We start from the raw sequence: 25,968 nt of genomic DNA, 5'->3' as shown, positions 1-25,968 counted from the left end.
ACAAAACAAACCATGATTTGGTGAAAATGGCTATGAGCAAAAGTCTCATAGCCCCTTTTATTTTTTATATAAATTGAACTAATGTATGGCTATGAACAAAGGCCCATAGCCACCTCATTACAACATCAGCGAAAGGACTACTACTGTCCTGAATTAACTATTAATGATTTTGCCCAGTAAAGGTGAGGGCAACCAAAACACAGGACTAGGAAAAGAGGACAGGGCCACAGGGCGGGTGGGAAAAATAAAAGGCGGCTGAATTCGTTCAGAAGTAATCCACTGACGAACGTGGTGCGTGTCTTGGTGCAAAGGTCATGAACGCTAGAGGGTGGTACAATATAGATTGTCAGGGCCCCAGCCCGTGACCCTGGTATCGTGACATTATGTCACACAATACAACAAAATTCCTAAAGAAACTTCAGTACTGAATAAAAAGACAAACAACAGATCGGATTGAAGACATAAAATCCTATTTGTAAACAAATATTCCCTTTATGTCTTCACCCCTACTAACATAAATATTATTGCTGTGTGCTGCATGTCCCGGGCTCAGTTTGCTGGGCAAAGGATAACAAAACAAACCATGATTTGGTGAAAATGGCTATGAGCAAAAGTCTCATAGCCCCTTTTATTTTTTATATAAATTGAACTAATGTATGGCTATGAACAAAGGCCCATAGCCACCTCATTACAACATCAGCGAAAGGACTACTACTGTCCTGAATTAACTATTAATGATTTTGCCCAGTAAAGGTGAGGGCAACCAAAACGCCAAAGCATCATGACAATTGACATGATGCCGCCCCACCCAAGGGAAATGCAGCACCCTATGTACAAAATACGCATTGATGACAAAATTGCAACATGATTAAATTGAATAACTTACAAAAGGTATGTTAAAGGTGGGAGATTAAATATGGTCCTAAAAACATGGCCATGGAAATATAATGAAAACAGCGACAAGGTGCCAATATACTAAAATGAGATAAGCAAGACTGTTGCACTTGAAAGACAGCCGCAATTCTCAATATCAGTTGAACAGATAAAGTGAGCATAAAAATTGCCGAGAGGAAGGAGACTGCTGCCCTTGCAAGTCAGCCCCATTCAACCCAGTAAAATTTGTAACAAAGCATATACTTAATATAAAATAATATCAACAATACTGACCTAATGTAGAGATGCATGAGACTGCTGCCCTTGCGAGACAGTCCCTATGTCAAGTAATCAAACAAGAGTTAAGGATTTACGAGCCAACAATTAACGAGATAAGTGAGACCGCTGCCCTTGCGAGACAGCCTCACTCAAGCAAGTCAAATGCTTTAGGAATACAAAAATGGTGAAATGAAAAAGGAAGGGGGGGGGGGGTGGGCTAATGCCCTTGGTAAATGGCCCTAAGCCTAAACCTACTATTAAACTATGGTTGTACTGAAATAGATAAAATGCGGCTGTAAGTTGAACGCAACTGCTGCCCTTGCAAGACAATTCCGCTCAAATTCCTGCATACATGTAACCAAATTACATGAATAAAAATTAATTAACCAAAACTATAAGTAATGCTGTGGTGGTGAATAAGACTACTGCTCTTGCAAGTCAGCCTCCACCGACATCTAAACAAATCAAGTAGATACAGTAGATACTCGGATATACTTAAGAAATGCATTGGATTTCCAACGCCCTTGAATACGGATCTGAGCATCGGAAAAACCACGATCTGCAGCATATGATGCAGCTCCTATGCGAAAACTATGTCCCTTGTAACAGGAGGGGTCAAGCCCACAATATTTAATAGTTTGACAGAGTAGGTCTGCGAACAAAACCCTGGGTACTGGGGTCCCTTGAATGGTGAGAAAAATAGCACCTGCAGCATTGCCTCGTAATGCAAGATAATCAAGTATTAACTGAACTGGGCAGTGGTTATCCTGACGATTGACTACTAAGGAAAATGGGCGTTGATTATAGTTATGCTTGAAATCATGAAATGTAAGCTTTATGCCCACCACTTCTCTAGCAGGGTTAAGAAGCTTAGTGAGTTGATGAATTTGCAAAGGGGGGGCAGAAGCCCGTGTTGCAGTAATTTCACCCACTCTTAAAAATGCAAAAAATGCGAGAGAACACATTGCTCGAAATAAGGTTATCCGATACTGCGACCCAGTGATATGAGAAGCAGAATCTAATATTCTATGCAGTATATTAAGAGTAATTGGTAATCTGCAGTCCAAGCGGTGGCCAATCTTTCGATATCCTTTCAATGTTTGCACAATGTAGAAAACTTTTCCTGGGTCAGAAAAACCCGCGAGCTTATGCGAGTACCCCAGAGCAGAAACGAAGGTGTTCACGGAGGAAGGGGCATAATGCTTATCGAACAAATAGGCTATGAAAAGTGCTAATGTAGGTGGTGGGATTGGGAGTGAAAACATTGTGGACTGAAATACATCGTAGAGAAATTGGTTAAAAAGTGCCCATGCCCTCTTATAAGTAGGTATTGAGGCTGGCTGAAGGCTTGCATGCATAAGCTTAGAAACTATAGCTGCCAATGCTGGGGCTGCAGATGGTGAGGAATCTCCGATGGACAGGGGTTCATGTAAGCAGGGGCCAGCTGCTTGAAGATGGGAATCTGCAATCGAGATAAAGAATCTGCTAACTTGTTGTGGACCCCAGGGACATGCTTAGCCTTAAAAACAATGTTGTACTTCAAGCAGACTGAAACCAGCTTTCAGACAAAGGACATTAAAGATTTGTCACGACAGGATTGTTTGTTAATGATGTAAACTAGGGCTTCATTATCCGTAAAAAATAAAATGCAGTGATTACGTATCAGATGACCCCATAAGTGGAGACTCAAAACAATTGGATAAAATTCAAGAAAAGCAATATTCTTATGTAGCCAATCCACAGGCCATTTCCCATAGCACCAGTGGTTTTGAAAAATGGCCCCAAAACCAAGCGAACCGGCTGCATCAGTGAATAAATTAAGCTTATCTGAGCTATGCCAAATATCATCAAGGAAGAAGGATCTGCCATTGAATGATGACAAGAAGGACAACCAAACCCTCATATCTTCTTTTGCTTCGCCCGAAAGTCTGATGCGGTAATGAGCTGCTTTAATGCCAATAGTAAGGTCGATAAGCCTTCGTAGGAAGGCCCGACCGGGTAGAACAACAGAGCATGCAAAATTCAAAAGGCCTATTAATGACTGTAATTCTTGCAAAGATACCTTCTTGCGATGGAGGAAATTGGAGATGAGCTCAGTACATTTGTTAAGCTTATCTTGAGGCAAACGAGCTTCAGACTGAACGGTATCAAGTTCAATACCAGCAAATGAAAGGACGGTTGAGGGGCCACAAGTTTTACCCGGTGCTATGGGAATCCCTAAATACTGACATAAACTTAAGAAAATATCCAACTGTTTTTGGCAAAGTGAATCAGATGGGGCAACAATCAGGAAATCATCAAGTAAATGAAGAATCTTTTGAATGCCAAACTTCTTTTGGGCAATCCATTCAACCGAGGTACTGAAAATTTCGAAAGTTTTGCATGAACTGGCACAACCCATTGGCATGCAGCGATCATAATAATAACTTCCATTCCATTTTATACCGAGAAGATGGTAGTCACGGGGGTGAATTGGAATTATTCTAAATGCATTTTTAACATCTGTTTTGGCTAAAAAACAACCTGGGCCAGCAAGCTTAATAAAGTGAATGGCATCTCGTATGGTAGCATAATGGACACTTGTATTCACAGAAGAAATCCCATCATTAATTGATGTACCTTTTGGATAGGATAAATGATGAATAAGTCTAAATTCACCAGGCAACTTCTTAGGGACCACACCTATGGGGGACACATGGAAAATTGGAAATGGGGGAGAGTGGAATGGGCCAGCTAGCCTATGGGCATCCAGTTCTTTCTTTAGTTTTGCATCTACTATCTCAGGATGTTCAAGAGCTGACTTCAAATTGGTGGTCTCAAAACAAACATGATCACCTTCATAATGTAAGGGAAAACCGTCAGTAAATCCAGAATGCAAGAATTCAACAGTTGAATGAATGTAACCAGAAAGAAGAAGACATAAATTATGAACTCTTATTGGGGTTGGAAGAGGAGGGCTTGGCAGCCTGGGTGCGGGTGATGGGGGATTTGCGTGGGCCACGAAAATTACACTGAGAGGCTCGATGTTGGCCGTCACACTTGAAACAGGTGTGCTTAAAGTTACAGCCAGCACACTCATTGCCTTTATGGTATTTATAGCAAAAACCCTTAGGGATTGCTACAAACCGGTTGGTTTTCCCTGAACTCTGAGCAGTTCTCTGATATGGGGTCTGCTGTGAATGTAACCAGAGCTCCCAGTGAACATTACCCCAGGGGAGGGAAGTGGGCTGGGTCTGTCTCAGAAAGCGAAAATGCTCATCGTAATATTTCCAGTTGTGCCCCCTGGCTGCCAAGTCCTGGATAACATCTGCATATTTCATGAGAACTGAGGCCTCATTTGGATATTTCTGGACATAAATGCCCGCAAAAATATGGAAGGCATGCATCCAAGTTTCGATGTTCTGAATCTTCTTAGGCCTGGCCGCCGGTTCAAAACACAGAGACGGGGTTCTGCCCTCTGTAGTTGTTTGCAAACTTAGCTGGAATTTATTGTCTAGCACTGGATTAACCAGTAATGAGCCAAAATCGATGTACTCTTGCAGCCAAATCTTTCCCTTAAGTTTAGGAGAAACCCTCGAATCAATTGGGAGGCTGGCAGAGTTAAACAAAGGGCCTGATGGTAAAGGAGTTGATGTGGTGGCAGGCAGAACCTCACCTGAGAGGGTTGCATTAACTGCATTTACTGAATCACTAACTACAGCAGCAACACTACGCGATGATTGGGAATCCCCACTTGCAATAGTCACATCAGTAGGAGTACAGGCTGGAACTTCCTCTTGAAGCTGAGAACTTGGAGGAGCAGACTGGCCAGCAGGAATAAGAAGGGGTGTTAACTGTTTGGTTACTTCTGTGGTTACTTTGGACACAATCTGTTCCAGAAGACCAGGAGGGATGGAAGATGCTGCAGAAGGATGAAGACCTGTGGTGGGTGATTCTGCAGTGGCGGCAGGCACACGCTGAACTTTGTCCTTGCCAGTAGTTTTAGTGACGCGCCGTGTCCGTTTAGGAGGAGGTTGCACAAGCGGATGAACTGATGGACGTTTCTGGCGACGTGGAGGCATTCTAGGATACAGAGAAAAGCGGCAGACTCTGTGGTCCAAAAACAAACTTACAGGCTGGTACTCGTATAGGAAATACACAGACATGGAGTCTCAATGAACTTACATAACAATTAAGACCATTACACAAGATAGTAAATCATAATTTCAATATCAGAGGAGCAAAGCCCCATAATAAAAATAGAGGAACAAAGCCTCAAAATAATGCTCACATGCCAGCAAAAAATAAAAATCGAGGAATGAAGCCTCGAATTAAAGCTGGCGTTAACATATGGCCAGCAAATAAGGGAGCAATGCCCATTACAAAAAACAAGGCCGCAACGACCTTGGAATAAAAAGAGGAACTAAACCTCAAATTAAAGCTGACGTAAAAAATTTTACGAACAGCAATTGACACGAGGAGCAAAGCCTCGAATTACAGCTGGCATAAACATATGACCAGCACAGCTGACATAACAAGAGAGTGAGCAAAATAAATGAGGAACAAAGCCTCAAATTCAGAGCTGTCATAAGAATATGAACAGCCAATAAGGGAACAAAGCCCTCTCAGATTTTTTATTTTTAAAAATAAAAATAAAATGTAATGCAACAAAAGAAAAATTGGGCAGGACAAGCCGGGCTGACAAAATGTCACCAAAGTGGCAATGCCAATTAAGAGCCCACAAATGAACAAAACAAAAATATACATTAATATGAAAATTAATACATAGAGCAGAAAATTAGCCTTAACAAACGTAACATAAACCAGAATAAAACGGTGATCTGGGTGACAATGATGTACACCTAAAGCATGTTTAACGCCTTTAAAATGGCGCCGCGATAGCTACGGTACAAAAAGTATTGACCCAGTGGGTCGGGTCTCTGTAAAACGCAGACCGGATGGCGGCGGATGGCGGATGGCGGATGATAAAATGCGGATGACAAAATGCGGATAATAAAATGCGGATGACAAAAAAAATTAAAATAATAAATAAATAAATAAACAATTTTTTACGCCCAATTTCTTTTAGAAAATTATGTAAAAATTACGTGAAAATTAAGTACTGATTCATGCCAAAAGACTTACGCTATGGCTTGACCGTTTGTTATATGTTATGAAGTTGCACTAGGAAATAGCCGGAACAAATTTTTCTAACCGCTTTGCTTGACTTGAGGCGAGGGTACATCTGAAAGCTGTTTTTACGCCGCTTAAAATCGATTTAACGGAAATATCTCGCTCGCTTTTCAAGCAATACAAGAACCTTTAGCTCATAACACAAATCAATGTTTGATTAGTTAAGATTTGATGTAGTTTAAAAATGAACTAACCGGCAAATCAAGTAAGTTATTTTGCTTACGATATACTGTCTACGTGCGGGTCTAGGGGTAAGCTAAGCCTTCAGTGGCCGTGTAAAACAATGATAATAAGATTTACCTCGACAGAAGCCGGAAGACATTGGTCAGAGCTACAACTAAAATGCTACTATCGCAATTTTGTAACATGCCTTACACTCAAGCCAGGTCACGCGTGAAAAGTTTTTCCAAGAATGAAATGAACATTCGAATTTCTCTTTGTAATGTCCGACGTGTGAATGGAATGTTGGACATTTCTTTGGAAATCGTTCCGAAAAAGACGCATTAACTGAAAAAAAGATTCAAAATACTTGGGAAACAATTGTTATTCTTGAAATATTTAATTAAAATGACATGTAAATTTCAAAACTCCGTTCAAATTTCAAAAATATCGTTCACGCGTGACCTGGGTTGACTGTAAAACGCAAAAGCCATAAACAATCCCTACCATCGTGGGCTGGACCACCATTTTCACCATACATGTACAGTGAACACAAAAAAGGTTAACAAAAATTGCCTGACTTTAAAAAAAGGTTGAAGATCGATTGAGTTTAATCAATTCATTAACTTAACTCACCTCTTCCAAACAAAAGTTGGCTGGCCCAAAACCGCGTAGCTTTCCGACAACTCAGATATCGGTTAATCCAGGTGCACGGTTCATTCACTCGAGCTATTACACACGCTAACAAACCTTTCTACAGGTGCCGTGCACGTACAAACGCTCGGTGCAAAATCGACAACTATTTAGGGTAGGGTGGTGTGTCGATCAAGTACTGTAGTGGTAGTAGTGTAGTTTTCTTTGTTAAATGTTAGTTACTAAGAAAGATGGGGGAAAAAAGGACTGTAGTGGTGATGTTAAGTTGAAAAGTATGGATCCCGATCAAAAAGTACTTCTTCTTCGATGAAAGTGCTTTCTTTTTTTCGGATCCGACGATACATAAAGAAAAAATGTGGGAAATTTGTGATTAATTGATTAATCAATCAATTTATTTATTATTTTAATTTTTTTGTCATCTGCATTTTATTATCCGCATTTTTCCATCCGCATTTTATTATCCGCATTTTATCATCCGCCGTCCGCCATCCGCCATCCGCCATCCGCCGCCATCCGGTCTGCGTTTTACAGAGACCCCAGTGGGTCTAAATGCACACCATCATGAGTAAGTCGGGTCTGTGATAAATTAGAAAAACCCTTATGATACCAACAGAAAACATTATCGATGTGCTCTAATAATGCACTAAGACACTGATGTAGAACTGGCACTTTTATATTGAAGGACTGAAAGCCCGCGTACGACTGACCACGAGGAATGACTTGGCAAACGCCTATGACGCGAACAGAATATTTTTCACGCAGTAAAGAAACAAGGACTTCAATTTCCGATGCTACTACTTCAGGCCCTGACTGTGAAAGATCATTGGTACCGATCTCTAGGATCACCACGTCCGGAGCAAGACGTGAAATAACGTTAAGGTCGTGGGCTTGAAGCTTCGAAACAGTTCGACCTCCCACGCCGAACATGTGGACAAAAGCACTGCCATGCAGATTAAAATTCCCGTCAACACGCGAGTCAAATCCAGTCTCTATATCGCTCTTTAGCCTCTTAACAAAGGAATGCCCTAAAATAAGAACTGTGGCCGCTGCAGAAGCCATGAAACAAAGGCGTTACTGCAGAATAAAAGAAATTAAGCTTACAGAAGGTGTATGAGTCGCGACTTAGCAGGAATGCGGGCGGTGAAAGCGACTCTCAAGTCGTACCAGAAAAACAACTGCAAACGCGTGAACTTAGCCACTGAACCTTAAAATACGGCCGTAATTAAGCGTATGCAAATAAGAAAGAGCTTACCTTAAAAATAAACGGCGGCTGAATTCGTTCAGAAGTAATCCACTGACGAACGTGGTGCGCGTCTTGGTGCAAAGGTCATGAACGCTAGAGGGTGGTACAATATAGATTGTCAGGGCCCCAGCCCGTGACCCTGGTATCGTGACATTATGTCACACAATACAACAAAATTCCTAAAGAAACTTCAGTACTGAATAAAAAGACAAACAACAGATCGGATTGAAGACATAAAATCCTATTTGTAAACAAATATTCCCTTTATCCCAGGTTAGGCTACTGGAAAAAAACATGAATCACAGTGTCACCTTCTCATATTGCTTATAAAAAAAGGTTAATCCCGAGATTATTTTAGATAAAAATATCATGTAACGTAGTTGTTGTGTTGTATTAGACGAGTTACAGCGTTTACAGGAGCAAGACAATAAAATCATAACATGTTGGACTGGTTTTCCTAGCGCCGCCGGGGTTTTTATGCAATGTTTAAAAAACGAGCAGGAGTATTTTTTGGGTTTAAAACCTCCCTAGTTTAAAACCACTCTACAAAACACGTGCTATGAGTTTTTTGAACGGCTTCAAAAACATTCCTGAAAAAGCGTGTGTCAATAGAGTTCATAACAATTATGCTTTTGTGAACGTTGGAAATTAGCGTACGAAAAAACACCGCATACTAATGAGGAGTGTTTTATCAGCTGATAAAACAGCCCATACTAATACGGAGGAGGTTTATCGATGTAAAGTCACTACATGTGATGTATTATCGACCATTTGATAGGTCAATGGGCTTATGATTTATTAACGAGATTTTGAAAATCTTATGAAAACTGTCGGTTGAATGTTCATTTAAACTCTGAGCTGGGCATTATATAAGGTACATTGAGCTCTTAAACGCAATGTTGGATAGAAAGTAATAAAGAACACAAAGGATGCATACATTGATTCAACTTGATCAATGTTCCGAAATTGAAGTGAAATGTGAAAGAAGCAGAAAAAGTGCAGTCGATTTGAATCACTTTGAATCAGAGGTAACCAAAGCGTATGTGACACAGGTTACCATGCAAGCGTGATTTAAGACTTTGTATGGAGTTAAAATTAAATCAAAATTTAGACAACAATATTCCCACAAAACTCACCAAAAATATAATAAAGTCTGAAAAATCTTGCCCGGTGTGTTTTGCTGTGTTTTCAATGCTTCTCAGTGCTTCTAAACGCTGTTTAGAGCGGTTTATCTCTCAGCAGCTCTTTCACGTGCATCACTGTATTATGTTAATGACAAGGTAGGAAACTAAAAGTCAAATTTGAATAAAATTTGGCCCGTCATTTGAGGAGAACACTTCGAAAACTTCGCTAAAATTTGCTTGAAACTTAAGCACTCGCTTATCTGTCTCTCCATATGGCAAGAAGGATGATGTGCGGTCCTTCCTGAGCAGATAATTTTCGGCGAAGTTGATTTAGGGAGACACAGGCCTTCGTTGAAAACAAAGTTCATTTCAAATTGGGCCAGTGCCATTTTTGCCGCCGACAGAGCCGTGTCGCTGGAATGTTGGAACAAACTTACGGTCAAACCTAGGCACGAGTACTAAAATGTGCCCAGCCGGGGAAATCCACGGGAAGCCTTTGGCACGTAACAAACCACACACCCCTCCCGGCTAAGTGCAGTTCTGAGTTCAAGCTAGAAGCATTTGGAATTATACTTGTAGTTTAGGCCAAATTGAATGAAATACATTGTGAGTGTGTCTGATAGGGTTCAAGTGTCTCAGGCAAGCGTCTTTTGTTTGGTGCTGATGAAATCAAAAGCAACAACGAGAAATTAAATAAAGTTAAATAAGTAAATAAATAAGGAGGTCACCTTTAGTTAGTAGTTATAATTAAAGGTTTGTGCAATTTCTTTGTAGGAAATGACATGGAACAGAAGATTGAGTCGACACGAAAGGTTTCTGAAACCTAAAATTGTGGCACTCCTAGTGTAGTTTTCGAACGAGAAGAATTAATAAATAAGAAGCGCGCGTGTAGGATGTCTGCATTATGTAATATTTATTCTATGAGGGCTCGCTGTATTGGCAACGCATTGCCTTTGTTTAACTGATAAACTGAATGTTTAAGGACGGTGCCTACTAATAAAGAAGTATTTTTGCGCGGTTTATTACTATGCGGGAAAAGCAGATCTCAGTAGCTGCTATTGAAATCGAAAAAGAAAATTGGGGGTAACCACGTATTTTTTAGAGATAACTAAGCAACAATTATTCCAAAAAGCAGCAAAATACAAAGCAACGTATGGCGCTTTTTTCCAAATTGACAACGATTGAGGAAGGAGAGGAGAAACGTTTTAGCTTGCTTAACAAAGAATCTGACGCCTTCGCGTCACATGTGATCTACTACAAATATTTGGACCGCAGACAAGTAAGAGCATTTAAATTCCTCAAAGTCGGACTATAAATTAAGATTTTACTCTTATCTTAACATTTGATCAGCCCTTCCGTCATTCCAGTTAACATTTTATTACCATCAGTGATTAACCTCAAACAGACATTAAAGCTAGGTTTGGCTGCAATTGTATTTTAACAATTTAACCTGAAAAGAATTTTTTTTTCTCTCCATTCATGGTGAACGTCCTTATTGCATTGATTAAGCGTAACACATTGCAATTTTGAGCTTGATCCGCATCTCTTGAGCTTTGATCCATGGCGAAAGACAAACTTCAGTCTCCTAAATTTTATATTCGCTTTCTGTTTGAGGATAGTATTGAAATATCGCATTGATGTTTCGAAAGTTAATTAAGTCTGTAATGTTATTGATGAGAATCCGGCGCAGACAACAGGGGTTTAATCTCGGGGGAGGAAAACTACATGATTACCGTTTCAGTCCATCAAATGTACCTTGAGAACTTTAACTTGCCACAATTTCTTCTTGTTCTAAATTTCAAAAAATATTTTCACACTGTCATCACAAAGCGCAAATATTGACATAGTTTATTCCTGTGCTTTTCCCGCGCTTGCGTATTACATTTCACTTGTCACGCAATGAAAGTTATTCGCCTCGTACAAAACTTTGAATCTCTAATATGCGGAACAGTTGAGAACATTTTCAACCTTGCCTCGGAGATGAGATGTCGCCAAATATAATGTGAGTAACGATTGCAGACAAGTAAGAGCATTTTTTTATATCTATAATTTTCAGTCGTGTTATCCGGCTGTGATTGAATGAGTGAGGTAGTCAGTAACAATGTTGCACTATTTCTTTAGTATTTTCGACAAACACACCGAGAAAAACAAAGCTTGATTGGCAAGGGTATTTATACAGATATTGGCATAGAGAAGATTTTTTTTACTTTCTGGTGATAAATGTAACAAAGGTAAAACAACGGAAGCATTTCATCCATGTGGCAAGTCGAGAATTGGAGAAAAGGCTGATGTTTACGTTTACGTCACGGTACGCAATCAGTTTTCAGTTTTTTCTTGCGGTGAACTTCATTCGCAATATTTTAAGCAAATTCTGTTTTAGGTCACGTAAAAAGGGAGCATTTACACTTTCTAGCTCAAAAATAACGGTTGTTTGAACGTAGCATGATATGAGAGGCAGGGCATTTAAAACTTACACTGATTTCAAGTTATTTCCACGGGAAGGCTCTTTGATCTCGCTTGAACCGTCTCAATATATTTAAACTCGAAAATTTCACCTAAAAAGAATCATTTGATAACTTAATGCTAATATGGGGAGCACTCAAGTTTAAAGCTAGTTATTTACGTGTATAAAAGCATGAGATGAAACCAGAGACCTTGGCTTTTATCTAAAAATTTCCGTGAACTGTACTGACGCGTGCAAAGTAACAGGAGGAACATGAAGTACTGAAATGGCGAATTGTGTCAAAGTGCATTCCACACATCTCGACCTAGCGCGCTCACTTTTCACGGGCCAAACTAAATATTTTAACATGATAAATAAGAAAAATTGCCCGTTCAAAGCAGTTCTTTTATTAGCAGCATATTCGTATACCCTTGATGATATCGTCATCTGAAGTATGGCAAAAATCACTCTATCTAAGGAATGGCAAACATTGTATTCTTTACGCGGGCAACTTTAAATGAAATAATGTTCAGGCCGAGATAAAATATAGTTTGGAAGCAAGCACGAGGGATGTAAAAAGGATTGTGAAAACATCAGATCGAGAAAACGTTTCCTTGTCTTGAACGAGAGTTTTGAAAATGTGCTAATTTGCATAATTTCAATCGGGCCATCGGGCACGTTCAGGCCGATTTCGAACTTTCCCAATTTTTGCCAAAATAAAAATTCGCTGGAACTTTTAAATATTATTTTTGAAAATAGTTCACCAAAACGGTGTTTTGGGGCAAATAAAAAAAAATCGAATTTTCGCTTCTGTCGCCGGATTCTTGAAACTTACTGACAACGGCTCTTAAGACAATCAGTGGGCCTCCAAATCTGTTTATACGTGGTTTATTCTAAGTAGATAAACAGTTTTCTACTGAGGCTGGGATGCAAGCATCCCTGTTACTGTCAGCAGTAGACAACGTTTAGATATGATTGTTGCCAAAATTGAAAATGGTTTAGAACCTGGTTTTGTTAAACACCGTCTAAACTGTCTTTCAATAACTGACTGATTCTTTATTAACTTCTTCTTGCACCAAAATCTCAGACTTTTGTATTTAGTTCACGTCGTTATGATGTTTTATCAGTCACTATTATATAATATTCAGTCCCTTACTTTCAGAAATCCTGGGTAGTGTCATGGCAACAAATCCCTTTACAATTTCCTCTTCCCTTATTTTCTATATTTCGTAAAGCGTTAAAAAAAAGTTTGAAGTCTACGTGACTAATTACCTACATCGATTGCTAGTTAGCAAACATTTCCACCGAACATGTGTCAAATTTATGAAAACTGAAATTTATATTTCTTGACGTCCCGTTTTTGTGCGTCACAGCTGTTTCTTTTTTTTTTCTTTTTACTAACGTTTGCACTGTCTATATTTGAAAAGCATGGTAATTTGCTGATAATCAACTGTGTGGTTGTCTTGCTAATCAAAATCATAGAAATCTAATTACTTCGGACACAGTTTTTAGCTCGTCCCAGCTGTTGCTTTTTAACCGACGTGTGCATTGTGTATATTTGCAGAGCAGTATAAGTTGTTAACTGTGTCCGTTTAGCCAATCAAATCCTAAAAACTAACAACCATTTTCCTATTGCCTATACAAGCAGTCGAGCATTCCCATAAGACCACCTCGCGTAAGCGACCATCATCCTTAAGGGACTACTTTTACAAAATATAACATTTTCCCAGTCAATACCTATGGTTAGCGACCACCTCTTGCAAGCGACCGCGACTACTATTACGAGTTGCTGTTCCGTGATGTTTGCAGTATTGAGTCACCTTCCTTCCATGGGGGCAATTATGCACGAGACACAAATCAATTTTTTTCATCGACACGTTTGATTTAATGTTCGACTAATTGCCTTTTCTGAATCAATTCATCTGCTATGAGATGATTATTATTGAAGTTCATTAGTAAGTCATTCACACGAGTGTTTTTATTTGTCTTTAGCTACTGCCTAGGTGTCATTGCGTACAAACATTGTCGGTCATTCCGGGTAAATGACTCAATTTGTTTGAGAGAAACCGGACAAACCAGCTTCAGATATAGAAATTATATAATGAAGCGACTCGTTCAAAACCGTCCAGTTTCAATTCAGTTAGCAAGGGCGCTGAAGAGAAATTTTGAGGACAGCAAAAGATATCGCACGCTTTATAAGAAGAGAACCGAAGAGGTGTTTTGGTAAGTTAGATTATTTTTCTTTTTTTAATCATGCGGGTTTACTGCGTTTGTTTAGCCAATCAAGATCATAAAAATCTAACCCGTATCACAGTTCTTAAAATGACGCATACAAGTAGGTTTAGCATTATGTTTTTAATAAGACAATTAAGGCCTTGTTCGCACTAAGACGAAAATTTGAGTTAAGCGTTTGCAAAAAAATGAAAATTTTGTAATCACCAATTTTTTGTTTTCGTAATCATGTTCGCACATGAAGATGCGCCTTTTTTTTTAGTCACAGATTTCAATTAGTAACTTGATCAATTTTCCATCAAGTTGTCGTGAAATGTCTGCCGGTGTCTGTTTATTGCGAAATTTGATGACCCAATGACGGATGGATGTCAAGGAACAAAGGATTTTCTCGCCTGACAAAATTTTTACAGCCTCCAAAGCTAGTCGACGGAATCTTTCAAGTTTCGTTGCGCTTGCAAAAATTTTGGTGGATGTAAAAAATCGTTTGCACTAGAAATGGCTTCGTCTTGACAGATTTTTTTGCAAATCAAACAAAATTTCGGTTAGTGCGAACAGGCCCTTTAGGAAAAGAGCTGAGATTGAATCGCGCTGAAACAGGTTTGAATCATGTTAACCCGTACTTTTATAAGTAACTAGGTACACGTACGGCAGCGGAACTAATGAGATGCGGAAAAGTGTCTGTTGACTGTTGTCGTTTGAATTGCTTTTCAGTTCTTTTCTTTTTTCAGAATAGTTTATTGGGTTTTTATCATGTCGTTTTTTATCGAGTGAAAGGTTAAAGTTTGTACACAAGCCTTTGTTTTCAGTTTTGATCGTAAAGATTCAGCAGGATGAGGCATGCAATGCTAATAACAGGTTTATGAAATTAGAGAAATTGGCAAGAGTTTCAGTGTACTTATCTTAACTAATTAAGCTTTCTACTACTGCACGAGATTAAATCGCGCTGAAACAAGGTTAAGTTATCTTTACCTCCATTCTTTTTATAAGTAACAAGCAACACGCAAGATCTTGCACGGAACTAAAGAGCTGTGGAAAAACTGTATGCCCAACTGTTATTTATTTGCTTTCATTTTCTTCCAGAATAGTTTATAAAGGGTGGCTATCCATTTCGCTTTTATCGAGTGAACTGCTTATGTTTTAAAGCTTGTACACAAACCTTTGTTTTTCAGTTTTGAATTTTGACTGTATAAGGTCTAACAGGATGGGACATGCAATGCTTAAAAGGTTTATGGAATTAGTGAAATTGGCAAGAGTTTACGTACTTAACTAACTATGCCACCTACTATTGCTCGAGATAAAGTCGCACTGACACAAGGTTAAGTTATCTTTACCCCCTTTTTTATAGTAACTAGGCACACGCAAGTCCTTGCACGGAACTAATAAGATGTGGAAAAGTGTTTGCCCGACTGTTATCGTTTGCTTTTCTTCTTTTCTTTTTTTAGAATAGTTTATTGGGTGGTTATTTATTTCGTTCTTATCGAGTGAAACGTTATGCATTAAAGCTTGGACACAAAACTTTGTTTTTCAGTTTTGAGTTTTGACCGTAAAGGTCCAACAGGATGGGACATGCAATGCTTAAAAGGTTCATGAAATAAGTGAACTTGGCAAGAGTTTGCGTACTTACCCAATTAAACCTTCTACTATCGCACGGAATTAATATGATATAGTTGCTTATCAGTTGTAGACAAACGGGGCAGAGCATTGCACCATTCGCGTTGAGATGGAGCTCCTGACATTTTTGGCTTTGATGTGTCTCCTCTGTGTGGGGAATCTTCCTTCGACTGCGAAAGGTAAGCGTCTTTTATAATTACATGTGCTTTCAAGGCTGAAACGTTACAACGAGAGGGAAAAATTTACACAAGTGTTTGGACAGTTCCCTGGGAAAAGCTATACAAGTCGTCTGAAGCAGTTTATGGCCTGGGTTAAGGGCTTTTAAGAGGGAAAATGGTTTGTTCTAGATAACTTTAACAAATTCAATGGCACTGAATTAAAATTTGGAAGATAAAAAGATCTTATCATTCTGAAAATTTCTTAGCATAATAAGTAGTGCTATAGATCACGTGACATGTCACGTGATTGTTGTTGTGAAAAAAGCAAAGATTTGACAGGTAGGCGACGGTTTTAAGAGAAAACATCAAACAAATACGCGTTTATAATAAAGATTAAACATCTCTATCGCTTCACGTTTGGAATGATCGTCCATTGTTTTCCAGAAAAAAATTATCAGCACAAAGGTCATTTTTTAGTCCACAATTCAACCTTTGATTGTTATTTCTCCAATTTAGAAACTTAAGGACAGTCATTCCAAACGTAGAAAGTTAACTATTTAAAATCTGCTTCGGAAACACTAATTCAGATATCTATATAAAGAAAATTCGCCGCCATATCGCCGATCTACGTAATTTTCATTTTTCGGTCACGTGATGTGTCACGTGATGAAAATTATACGTTAAGGCAAAAGAAAACATCAAGTTTAATATTCAGGGAAAATTTCATCCTGTTCTAGGCAGAGAAACTGAAGATATAGGGGATCATTCATAATTTCTGAACACCTTTCAAACCCAGGCCTTAAACTACTTGAGTACCTAGAAACAATTCTCGCATTCGGCTTCTAAATAAATTTATTGGCAGCTTATTTTCATTCCATTTTAGTTCATTTCCTCTTTTTGATTTTTTTAGTTTATGTTCAGAGCTTAAACAAATTGAAATTCAATTGACACGCCTCCAGCCCCCGCAACAAAGTCCTAAAGCCTCGTCATACGTTTAAAAGGCACTGAGCACTAATTACTGCTCTTCTGGCTGAGAATCATATCTATAGAAAAAGCGCAGTCCGCAAAAAGCCGGTAATGCAGTGCTACTACAGCGGAAAGCTTTCGCCTTTCGCTTGGGACAAATAGAGTGTTTCATAAGAAGCTATAAGAGAAGCAAATTGATCATCAGACTTTGAGGATATCTATTGGAAAGGCCTATAATCGCCTCAGAAATTCGAATTTAGTTGTAAAAATCCAAAGTTTTCTTCAGCAAATTGAATGTGAGCTCAAGCTATTTAACACTGGGAAACTAATTAACCCCTTCGTTTTCCGCGGAGGGGCAAATATGTCATTAAAAATGCGAGGACTAACTAAGGTCAGCTAGAATTTTTATATCTAAAAGCCAACAAACAGCTCTAAAATTCCGGGAACGAGATTCCGTTACAAAAAACTTTCTGCAACGTCAAACTTTTCAGCCAACTGTATTAGCTTACACTGATGTGTTTTTAATCGGCCACAAACTGATCTTGGAGCTGCAGGAGACAACATTTTAAGAACTTTTTTGAAATGTTCTCCTCCGGTACTCTGTGATTTTTCTCGCCTGGCGCTGTTTTGGTTGCTGCAAAGCCCATTGGCAGGGGCACCCACTGGAATATCTCGGTAAAATATCTGTTCGGATAGGAGGTCGCCTAAAATGGCGAGATTTTTCGCCTAGCGATCCCTTAGACAATTCGAGATGTTTTTGAAAACCACCAAGTTTCCCTAGAATTTTTGAAAATGATGTACTCACGCTTTATAACTCACATAATTTTGGGATGAAGTTTTTGTCCTCTTTAACTTTCGTCCGTCGTAACTATTCTAAGAGCTGCTAAAATTCTCGGTGATGAGGAATTGAGGTATCATCAAGCGCTTACATTATTCAGGTGTGAAAGAGCCTATAATTTTATCCCCTAACGTTTTTGGATGAATGGGCTATGCGCCTATAATATTCGTATGAGCATTTTTATTCCCTAAGATTTTCGCTTAATTTTCGTAGTCACAGGTATTACGAAAAGTGTCCACTAAAATGTTCTAATGAAGCCATGGCTACTACGTGTCCGCGAACTTTCGGGAAGACCCATCAGGATAGCTAAAGCTTTCGGATGAGGCAAAAAAGTCCCCTCAAACTTTCGACTCGACCAAACTTCCCTTAAGATATCCGAACAGATAAATTTTTTTTAGGGCAGCTTCAAATTAACAGGCTTCTAAAGCATACAGAAATTCATTTTAGGCCGATTTGGTTGTTGGGCGCCCCTGCACTACCTGCCCTCTGTCAAAAGAAACAAAATGAAGAATAGGGTCGGTTGAACAAGCTTAATGACATCGTAATTCGTAATGAATGATCTAGAAACACCAGGATTTAAAAGGTTATCAGCTCGCATCATGAGCAATTGTCTGAACTACCATTTAAAACGATATTTTCAGGTCATTTCAGGTCAAATTTTAATAATTTACAACCGTACGCGTGACAGAGAATATATTCTTCTTTAGTTGTTTGTGCTGTTTTATTTAACTAGTTACAAACGCACACATTCCCCCTCGAAACATTTCTTACGCTTGAATCATACTACAAATGCCTATTAGTCTTTAGCACAAAAAAACCCTTACAAAGCAATCCTGGAGTCACGAAGGGTCAACTCAGTTTATAATAAAAATTGTGCGAATGTTTGTGTGTATGTCTGTTTTCCCTTATGTAGCTGTTTTATTTTGGGTACGTGTTTAGGTAATTTATTAATTAACAGCTTATTTCTGCACGTGATTCATGTCATATTGTGTTACTTCAGTTTATCATATTGAATGTTCAAACTAACTGTATCGTATGTGACGCCTCTCGTTTACCCTTAAATTATGTCTTGTTCATCCTTTAGTAACTAACAATATGTTCCTTTTTGACAAATATCAAATTTTCGTCGTAACGACATCTTTTTTTTTTGTCATGCGGCTTTCTCTCTTAGTCTGTCTGTCATTCAATGTGTCTCTGTTTTTGTCCTTTAGGGTTTTAATCCATCCATCCATCCATCCATTCATCCATCCATCCATCCATCCATCCATCCATTCATTCATTCATTCATTCATTCATTCATTCATTCATTATCTCTCTCAATCTAATATGTATCTGCTAACAGGATAATCTTTGCCTTTCTATAGGTATCAGAGTGCAGAGTGGTCGAGTAAATTCCACTAAAATATCACAGGACTGGAACTGTAACAGCGGCTGTGAACTACCTGATCGCTGCACCTTGCCGCGATGCACGAACGTGGCTTTCTCCCAGACGTTTACTGGATCTGGAACGGTGAGTATGCCCTAGGGAATTAAAAAACGTTATTCATGGTGATTTCAGTAGTGCGGGTAAAAAAAACTGGTACAATTATTTCTGCATTCACGAGCTTCTAATTTTCTTCGCGCATGTCATCTTTGTGAGTATTATCACAGGCGCACCACCAGCACTACACATTTAGCTCGTAGTCTTGGTTGGGTCACGCTAAAACACTGTCGCCTATACCAGCGAGTCGTTCTCTTCTATAAAATCCGTAATAGCTTAGTTAATATCGCTTTTCCCCCAACTGTATTTCTTAACCCACAGAGCAACAGACACAGTGCCTACAAATATAACCAACATCCGTCCATCGTTAACACTTATGGCAAGTCCTTTTTCCAAGAACCATAAGGACATGGAACCTACGTGCCTAGCAATAACAGTGGTGATGGATACCACTCTACAGGCGTTTAACACGGCTGCTTTTCCTGCAGTTACATCCTTGCTACCCATACTATAAATTTTGTTCCTGCGTATACCTGAATTAACTCAAGCTAACTAGGATTAGTACTTTTAAAAGACTCTATGAAACAAAGTCTTACTTAGGCCGTGGCTTAAGGCAATCAGTGGGCCTTCAAATCTGTTTATAAGTGTTTTATTTCAAGTTGATAAATAGTTTTCTTTTCTGGGATGCAAGCTTTCTTGCCACCGTCAGCAGCACTGAGACAATGTTTAGATACGACTGGTGGCAAAATTGAAAACCGCTTAGAACGTGGTTTTGTTAAACACCGTCCAAACTATCTTTTAATACATGACGCTAAGACTCTGAGGGAAAAAAAACCTAAGACTCTGAGGGGAAAAAACCTACATTGTGGTTGAAGGAGATGGGAGAGAAGGTTAGCATGATGTCAGGTTTCAGAGATTAGCATTTTACTAGTTGTTTCTTAGCCTCTTCCCGTCAACCTTAAGGCTTGTAAAACTTCTGAGGGGGATAAATAGTGCTAGTGTCAAGAGGCTGAGCTAGATATAGTAAAGAAATCAACAAATGGGCGGGTGTAAGATAGTCGAGGCTAGCTGTGGTCTCTGTAGAGACATCTGGCAAAGGACTTATTTTGAAAACCGCAACATTCATTACTTTATTCGTTTCAGGTTAGAGTCTTTGTGTCCTTGAGTCGTGGCAACTCTTCCGCTGTTCTTTCACCTTCGGCCTATTGGACTACAAAAGTATCTACCACAGGATTTCAGCTTTGTGAACGTGCAGGCTCGACAAATGGCACAGGAGTAATCAACTGGATGGCGCTGCAAGCTGACAAACGTGGTATCACACATGGAAGCGTTACTTTTAGTGGGATATGGACAACAGAAACAAAGTGTGACAAAGTGACCTTCTCAAAGGTAAGGCAATTATGTATACAAATTGTCATTGAGATATTTAGACCCCGAAACTCTTTTACTACAGTACACTGCCTGAAAGTAAACGGAAATGCAGATTTATAAGTTTTGAAATGCGAACGAAACCTATTACTATGGACTGTAGCTTTGACCATTAAGGTCGCGTTGTTCAGCTGTACTTGTCCTGGAAAAGAACTTTGAATAACGTTGCATGAAATTACTCATTCAATAGCTCACATGGCAACAGACTCAACATTTAGATTTACTCTCGACAGCAAAATATCAAAGAAAGTCCTGATCTGTAGCCTTCATTTGAATGATCACACTTTAGGATTTCATTCCCATACCCAAACCATCACAAAAACACAACAGCCGTCTACAGCCAAATAAGTGGCACCAAGAAAGAATTAATGCTACACTGAGCTTTAATTTCAATCCACCATGAAACTCCAACCAGAAAAAAAGCACCACAGGGAAAAATGTTTTAGGTAGGTTTCTTTCGAAAACTTTCTAACAGTACAGTACGATCCACGAACACTAAACACTAAGAAAAGCGTTGTCAGCCATAGTAAGACGATTTTCATCTCTAATCTTTGCATTGGTTCAAAAATATTGAGTCATGTTTTCAATGATCACGTTATCAGATAAGCAGTAAGAAAAACAACTTATCACAATCAAATTTTGAACGCTAACATCAGTACAAACAGTTAAAACGACAAGCAGACAACAGTAAGTTGAAATTTTAGCCACCATAATGGGGCCAAAATGTATGCCTAGGGCCTGTCTGTACATCGCGTAATAAAAATTAAAACACTAACTGATAGCAGTGCTCATTGTTTTTATTTGGATGGCCGTAACGTTAGATGCCATTCATAGACTCAAAAGTTAGAACCACCTTGCTCAGGTGACAGTAATTTACCAGAGAGCAAATGGTAGGGACACGGGGTGATATGGGTGGCTGTCGTATGAAAAAAAGGATCAATATTTCGGACTGATCATGCTCAGGTTTATATGAAAAACGTACCAAGTTGATAACAAAAGGTCCCTTTAGTGACCTTCACAGCGAAAAGCTAACTATCAGCAATACAAAAATAACTGTCCTTCTGCCACGTAGTGAATGAAAACGGATGGCGAAAGTTGGATTACATTTTGTTCCTGTTACATATCAATTTTTCTCCCAAGAACTGAGCAACGTTCTTCTAAGAATGTTTGCTTAATACTCTGCTCAATTAACTTGCCTTTTCACACTATTCATTTAATATTTAAACTTATACAATTTAAGGAAAAAAAAATAAAAATAAAAAAATGAAAACGGTAAGCAAAGGCAGATAAAGCTACATACAACCCAGCGATTTAGTGTGCAACAACCAAATTAGCAGAGCTTTGAGTCGCCTGATGCTTATTCACACTTAAGGTTACCCTATACCCTCAGAGGTGTCTCGCATTTAAGCGATGTAGCGCGTCCAGTTTAAATTGTAGATTCCTAAATCCCGATATCAAATTAAAGCTTATAGAGCTGGCTATCAAACTATACCAAGAATTTTGAAATAAAATGAATTGTCGAATTTTTCACGACCTCTAAATGCAGCTACAAGTCAAAGCGAATTTTGTTTTTCGCTTATTTAATTTGCTCCTCAGTTTCCGGACTCAAAGCGCTAAAAAAAACGTGTCTGCGATTTGCCATATTCAATCGCAATGACAAGTTATAGAGCATTTTTGAAATAGGATGAAAAAAATGTGGATTGATCGTACAAAAATCGCTCTCGGAGAAAAAATATTTCGAAAGAAAAAATTCGCAGACACGTTTTTGTTGTTTATGTGTTAAACTAGCTACTGTCCAAATTTGAAGGCAAACGAACAAATTCCTTTTGAGTTTTAGCTCTTCGAAGTGGCTACTCCAAGTGAAAAAATTGATTAGAGAAAACAGCGCTAAAAATTCGGCAATTCATTATATTTCAAAATTCTTGGTTTAGTTTGATAGCCAGCTCTATAAGCTTTAATTTGATATAAGGGTTCAGGTATCTACAGTTTAAACCGGACGCGCTTCATCGCTTGGACGCGAGACACCTCTGAAGGTATAGGGTAACCTTAAAGAAAAGAAATAACTGAGCCAACTTAAGCTAGATATATGATATTGGCTAAGAGAAATAGAAATAAACGCAGCCTTGCCTTTCAATTATTTTATTGACAGAAGAAAAGAAGTTTATTATAAAGGTAGACAGAAAAAAAGCTAAAGCCATGACTGCCACCGAAGGACTCATAACGGAGTAACAGGTGTGGTATATTCAGATAACAACCGGTTTACCCAAGATATATTGATATCAACAGCTTGCAACGTACAGTGTATAAGACGTTTAACAAAAAAAATTGACCTGTAGAGTGGATTTCGTTTACAACGATGATGGAACCAACCTTCTAATGATGTTATTTTTTCAACATGTTAATCAAATGACACGTCTTTAAAGTGTTTATTTTACAATTACCAAATGTATACGTATAAGTCGGTTTTAGCTTTCATCGAGTGGATGGAAAGCAATTTGTATTATCTACCACGTTTAACTTATCTAGACGGGGGCGGTGGAGGGTGGGTGGCCGTTACTGTTAATTCTATCCGCGAGGACTTTCAAAATTCAAACGCAACCAGACTTAAATATCACGCCATTCCATACCATAACTTTTATTAATGCACAATTAGTTCTATTAAAACATGACGTTTCGGCGACGACATGTCACCATTATCAAATGTAAATTATAATAAGATTGGTAACGTTATATAAAGAAAGGAAGGTGTGAAATTACATTAGAATAAAACGAGATGGAGTAAAACGAAAGAATGTGCAAAATTAAATGAACAGTTTTGCTGGTATGGAGTCTTTTTGAGTGTTAAGAGTCGGTCTCTTTTTCCTTATTAGAAGCATCTCGTAAATAAGGCACTCGAATTTCCCGCGGCATTTCTTTAGGATCGTAAACTGCTCGTGAAGATTGTTCGGTCTTTGATCGTGTTGGTCCTTAAGATGTTTGCCGATGACGGAATACTTGTGCTCCTCAATGCGGAGGTGGAGGTGACGGCTTGAACAATCTTCACGAACAGTTTACGATCCTAAAGAAATGCCGCGGGAAATTCGAGTGTCTTATTTACGAGATGCTTCTAATAAGGAAAAAGAGACCGACTCTTAACACTCAAAAAGACTCCATACCAGCAAAACTGTTCATTTAATTTTGCACATTCTTTCGTTTTACTCCATCTCGTTTTATTCTAATGTAATTTCACACCTTCCTTTCTTTATATAACGTTACCAATCTTATTATAATTTACATTTGATAATGGTGACATGTCGTCGCCGAAACGTCATGTTTTAATATCGCTACTTTTTATTCTGAAATGTTTTTCCAAATCCTTAGTTATCACAATTAGTTCTACAGCAATAACTTGTGGGGTCGTGTTACAACTTAAAAAATACAATTCTAATACTAAAGTAACACTAATAAATAACATACCACAAGAGGGGATAGATACTTAAGTAACACTAAAACTAGAAATTTTAAGTATACGTTCTAGTAGACAATAAAAATGTCACCTTTATTTTGAAATATTTGAGGGATTCAACGTTAAAGTCAAGGTTTGCCAGTGGCAAGTGCGTTCCTCGAATTTTCCTTACATACTCCCCTGTGTTGTTAGCATTTTAGCTGAGTATGGCTTAAAGCGTTTCCAATAATCTCAGACGTAAAGTTTGCTCAGAATCCGTCTTAAAATGCGAATATTCCGGAAGGATAAAAGAATACGAATTATTCGTTTACAATTTTAGCCGTCCCATTTTCACATTAAGATCATAATTCGTCTCTAGTGTAAAAATGGCCAACGCCCTACGTAAATGTAGGGTAGATATGTTACCAGGACACATGGTTGACTGTGGTCTTTTTTTGTGACTCTGTGAATTCATTAAATCATAATTTTCAAAATGATATACATGGAGACCAGCCGACGCTGCTTTTCTTTATTGTCTGTTTAAGCGGTTTGACATCAGGAAAAGCAATTGATCTAATCGTTCATGAAACTTGTTTAACCCTTTGGATCCTAACAACGCATATTTGCGCAGAAAACACCGTTCTTGCTTCTATGAATTGCTTCTTGTTTAATTTAAGCCCCAACGTCATGATAATGTGTGCATGGCACCAGCTGATGTATATTGCCATCATCACACCAGCAAACCGACTACACCTCCCGATTTTTGCTGCATATCATGAGGAGCCGCGTAGAGGTGTTAAAATTAATTAGGTTGAGTGACGGTTGCTATGATCGAATTCCGGAGTTCGAAAGGAGCAATCTATCAACAGTATAGTAAAGAATCTTTTTCAGTCGCGTGTAATGTCTAGATCGAGCTTGCCGCAAAGCAATGAAGTCTGTGACTAGAAAGCTTGGCTTTTGTGGAAACGCACAGTTAACTGGAAACGAAAACTCCTCCGATCTGTCCAGAAGCCTGGCTACACATCGACCGTCGGAAACGGAAAAAGTCGAAAAATGACAATTTTTACTAAAGGTTTTCTATTTCCCGCCAATCTAATTGGCGCGCTAAATGGTCCTAAATCGACGAACCATAACATCAATGATTTGCTCGCCCATCGTCTCTACAATGCAAATTTATAGTTTATTTTTCGGCAAGCTAATTTTCTGCATCATTTTCCAATAACTGAATGATAAATAAAGTCAATCGTCATCCTTCATTCGTCCGCAAAGGTAAGTGCGATTTTTATATTTACGTCTTATATTTTATCGCGATTTCGTGATTTGGGAAAAAGTGTTACGGCGTCGATCTCCAGCTTCCATTTTCCACGTGTGTAGGAACTCTTAGAATCAGAGTCAACACAAACTGTACATTTATGATGATATTATTGTTGCGGTACCGTGTTAGTATTTCAAACGGTAAGACCAAAATAGATACTGGCAATCAATGTTCACCACACTGAGTGCGACAAAAATGTCCAAAATTACCGGCTAAATATTCACGGTTTTATTATGTAGAGGTAAAAGACATAGTTTGGTCACAGTTGTTCTCTCGGGTGTGTCGCCTGAGAACAATAAGCAATCGGGTGCGTCGCCTTTGCTTCGTGAGCTAACGCTGATAATAATATTAGAAATTTCTTCACAGAGAGATTTTTAACTCGGCCGTTCTTATCTCGGGTGAGTCGCCTGATAAGGACGAGCAATCGGGTGTGTCGCCTTTGCTTTGCCGTGTTTAATACTCGCTGCACATCGAAGATAACTTTATTATTCTCCGGATTTTTTTAATTGTCCGGAGGTTTTTGACTGAACAGGAAATATTCGACTGCACACAGTGAGTGAATGTTGATT

The 25,968-nt window shown here is 38.7% G+C and overlaps 3 protein-coding genes and 1 long non-coding RNA gene across 5 annotated transcripts in view; 2 read left to right on the top strand and 2 right to left on the bottom strand.

Moving 5' to 3' along the window:
* Positions 1-16: 16 nt before the first annotated feature.
* On the bottom strand, positions 17-6,052 carry LOC146486491 (uncharacterized). 2 transcript variants are annotated; one of them, XM_085101208.1, is made up of 2 exons: positions 4,808-6,052; positions 17-1,211 (listed from the first exon to the last, which is right to left on the bottom strand). In XM_085101208.1, exons 1-2 carry the CDS (start codon positions 5,295-5,297, stop codon positions 1,168-1,170), a joined length of 534 nt encoding a protein of 177 aa, XP_084957334.1. In that variant the 5' UTR covers positions 5,298-6,052; the 3' UTR covers positions 17-1,167. The 2 variants fall into 2 exon arrangements, with proteins under 2 accessions (XP_084957334.1, XP_084957327.1); XM_085101201.1 differs by lacking the exon at positions 17-1,211 and adding an exon at positions 1,244-2,614.
* LOC146486492 (uncharacterized) lies at positions 2,513-4,347 on the bottom strand. The gene has a single exon (XM_085101186.1). It carries the CDS (start codon positions 4,229-4,231, stop codon positions 2,714-2,716), a length of 1,518 nt encoding a protein of 505 aa, XP_084957312.1. The 5' UTR covers positions 4,232-4,347; the 3' UTR covers positions 2,513-2,713.
* Positions 6,053-8,649: 2,597 nt separating the features above from the next.
* Positions 8,650-25,968, top strand: part of LOC146486487 (uncharacterized) — a 79,278-nt gene continuing 61,959 nt past the window's right edge. Inside the window, exon 1 of the long non-coding RNA XR_014860569.1 lies at positions 8,650-9,254. This is a non-coding gene — a long non-coding RNA (uncharacterized LOC146486487). The remainder of the gene's footprint in view (positions 9,255-25,968) is intronic.
* The window catches only part of LOC146486490 (uncharacterized), a 27,472-nt gene continuing 17,300 nt past the window's right edge, over positions 15,797-25,968 (top strand). Inside the window, exons 1-3 of the mRNA XM_085101175.1 lie at positions 15,797-15,969; positions 19,117-19,262; positions 20,376-20,621. Of these exons, the coding sequence (XP_084957301.1) occupies positions 15,900-15,969; positions 19,117-19,262; positions 20,376-20,621 (462 nt within the window). The 5' untranslated portion in view covers positions 15,797-15,899. The remainder of the gene's footprint in view (positions 15,970-19,116; positions 19,263-20,375; positions 20,622-25,968) is intronic.

This window comes from Pavona decussata, unplaced genomic scaffold (genome assembly GCF_977016875.1).
Source record: "Pavona decussata unplaced genomic scaffold, jaPavDecu1.1 SCAFFOLD_21, whole genome shotgun sequence".
Lineage (NCBI taxonomy): Eukaryota > Metazoa > Cnidaria > Anthozoa > Scleractinia > Agariciidae > Pavona > Pavona decussata.
This window is presented reverse-complemented; position numbering and strand designations above follow the sequence as displayed.

Excerpts from the sequence above, each read along its gene's own strand:
- LOC146486491 (XM_085101201.1), bottom strand. The coding sequence starts at position 5,297 with ATGTCTGTGTATTTCCTATACGAGTACCAGCCTGTAAGTTTGTTTTTG. Across the intron at positions 2,615-4,807 it reads AGTTAATGCAACCCTCTCAG|ATTCCCATCTTCAAGCAGCT; the intron begins GTGAGGTTCTGC and ends TCTCGATTGCAG.
- LOC146486492 (XM_085101186.1), bottom strand. The coding sequence starts at position 4,231 with ATGAGTGTGCTGGCTGTAACTTTAAGCACACCTGTTTCAAGTGTGACG.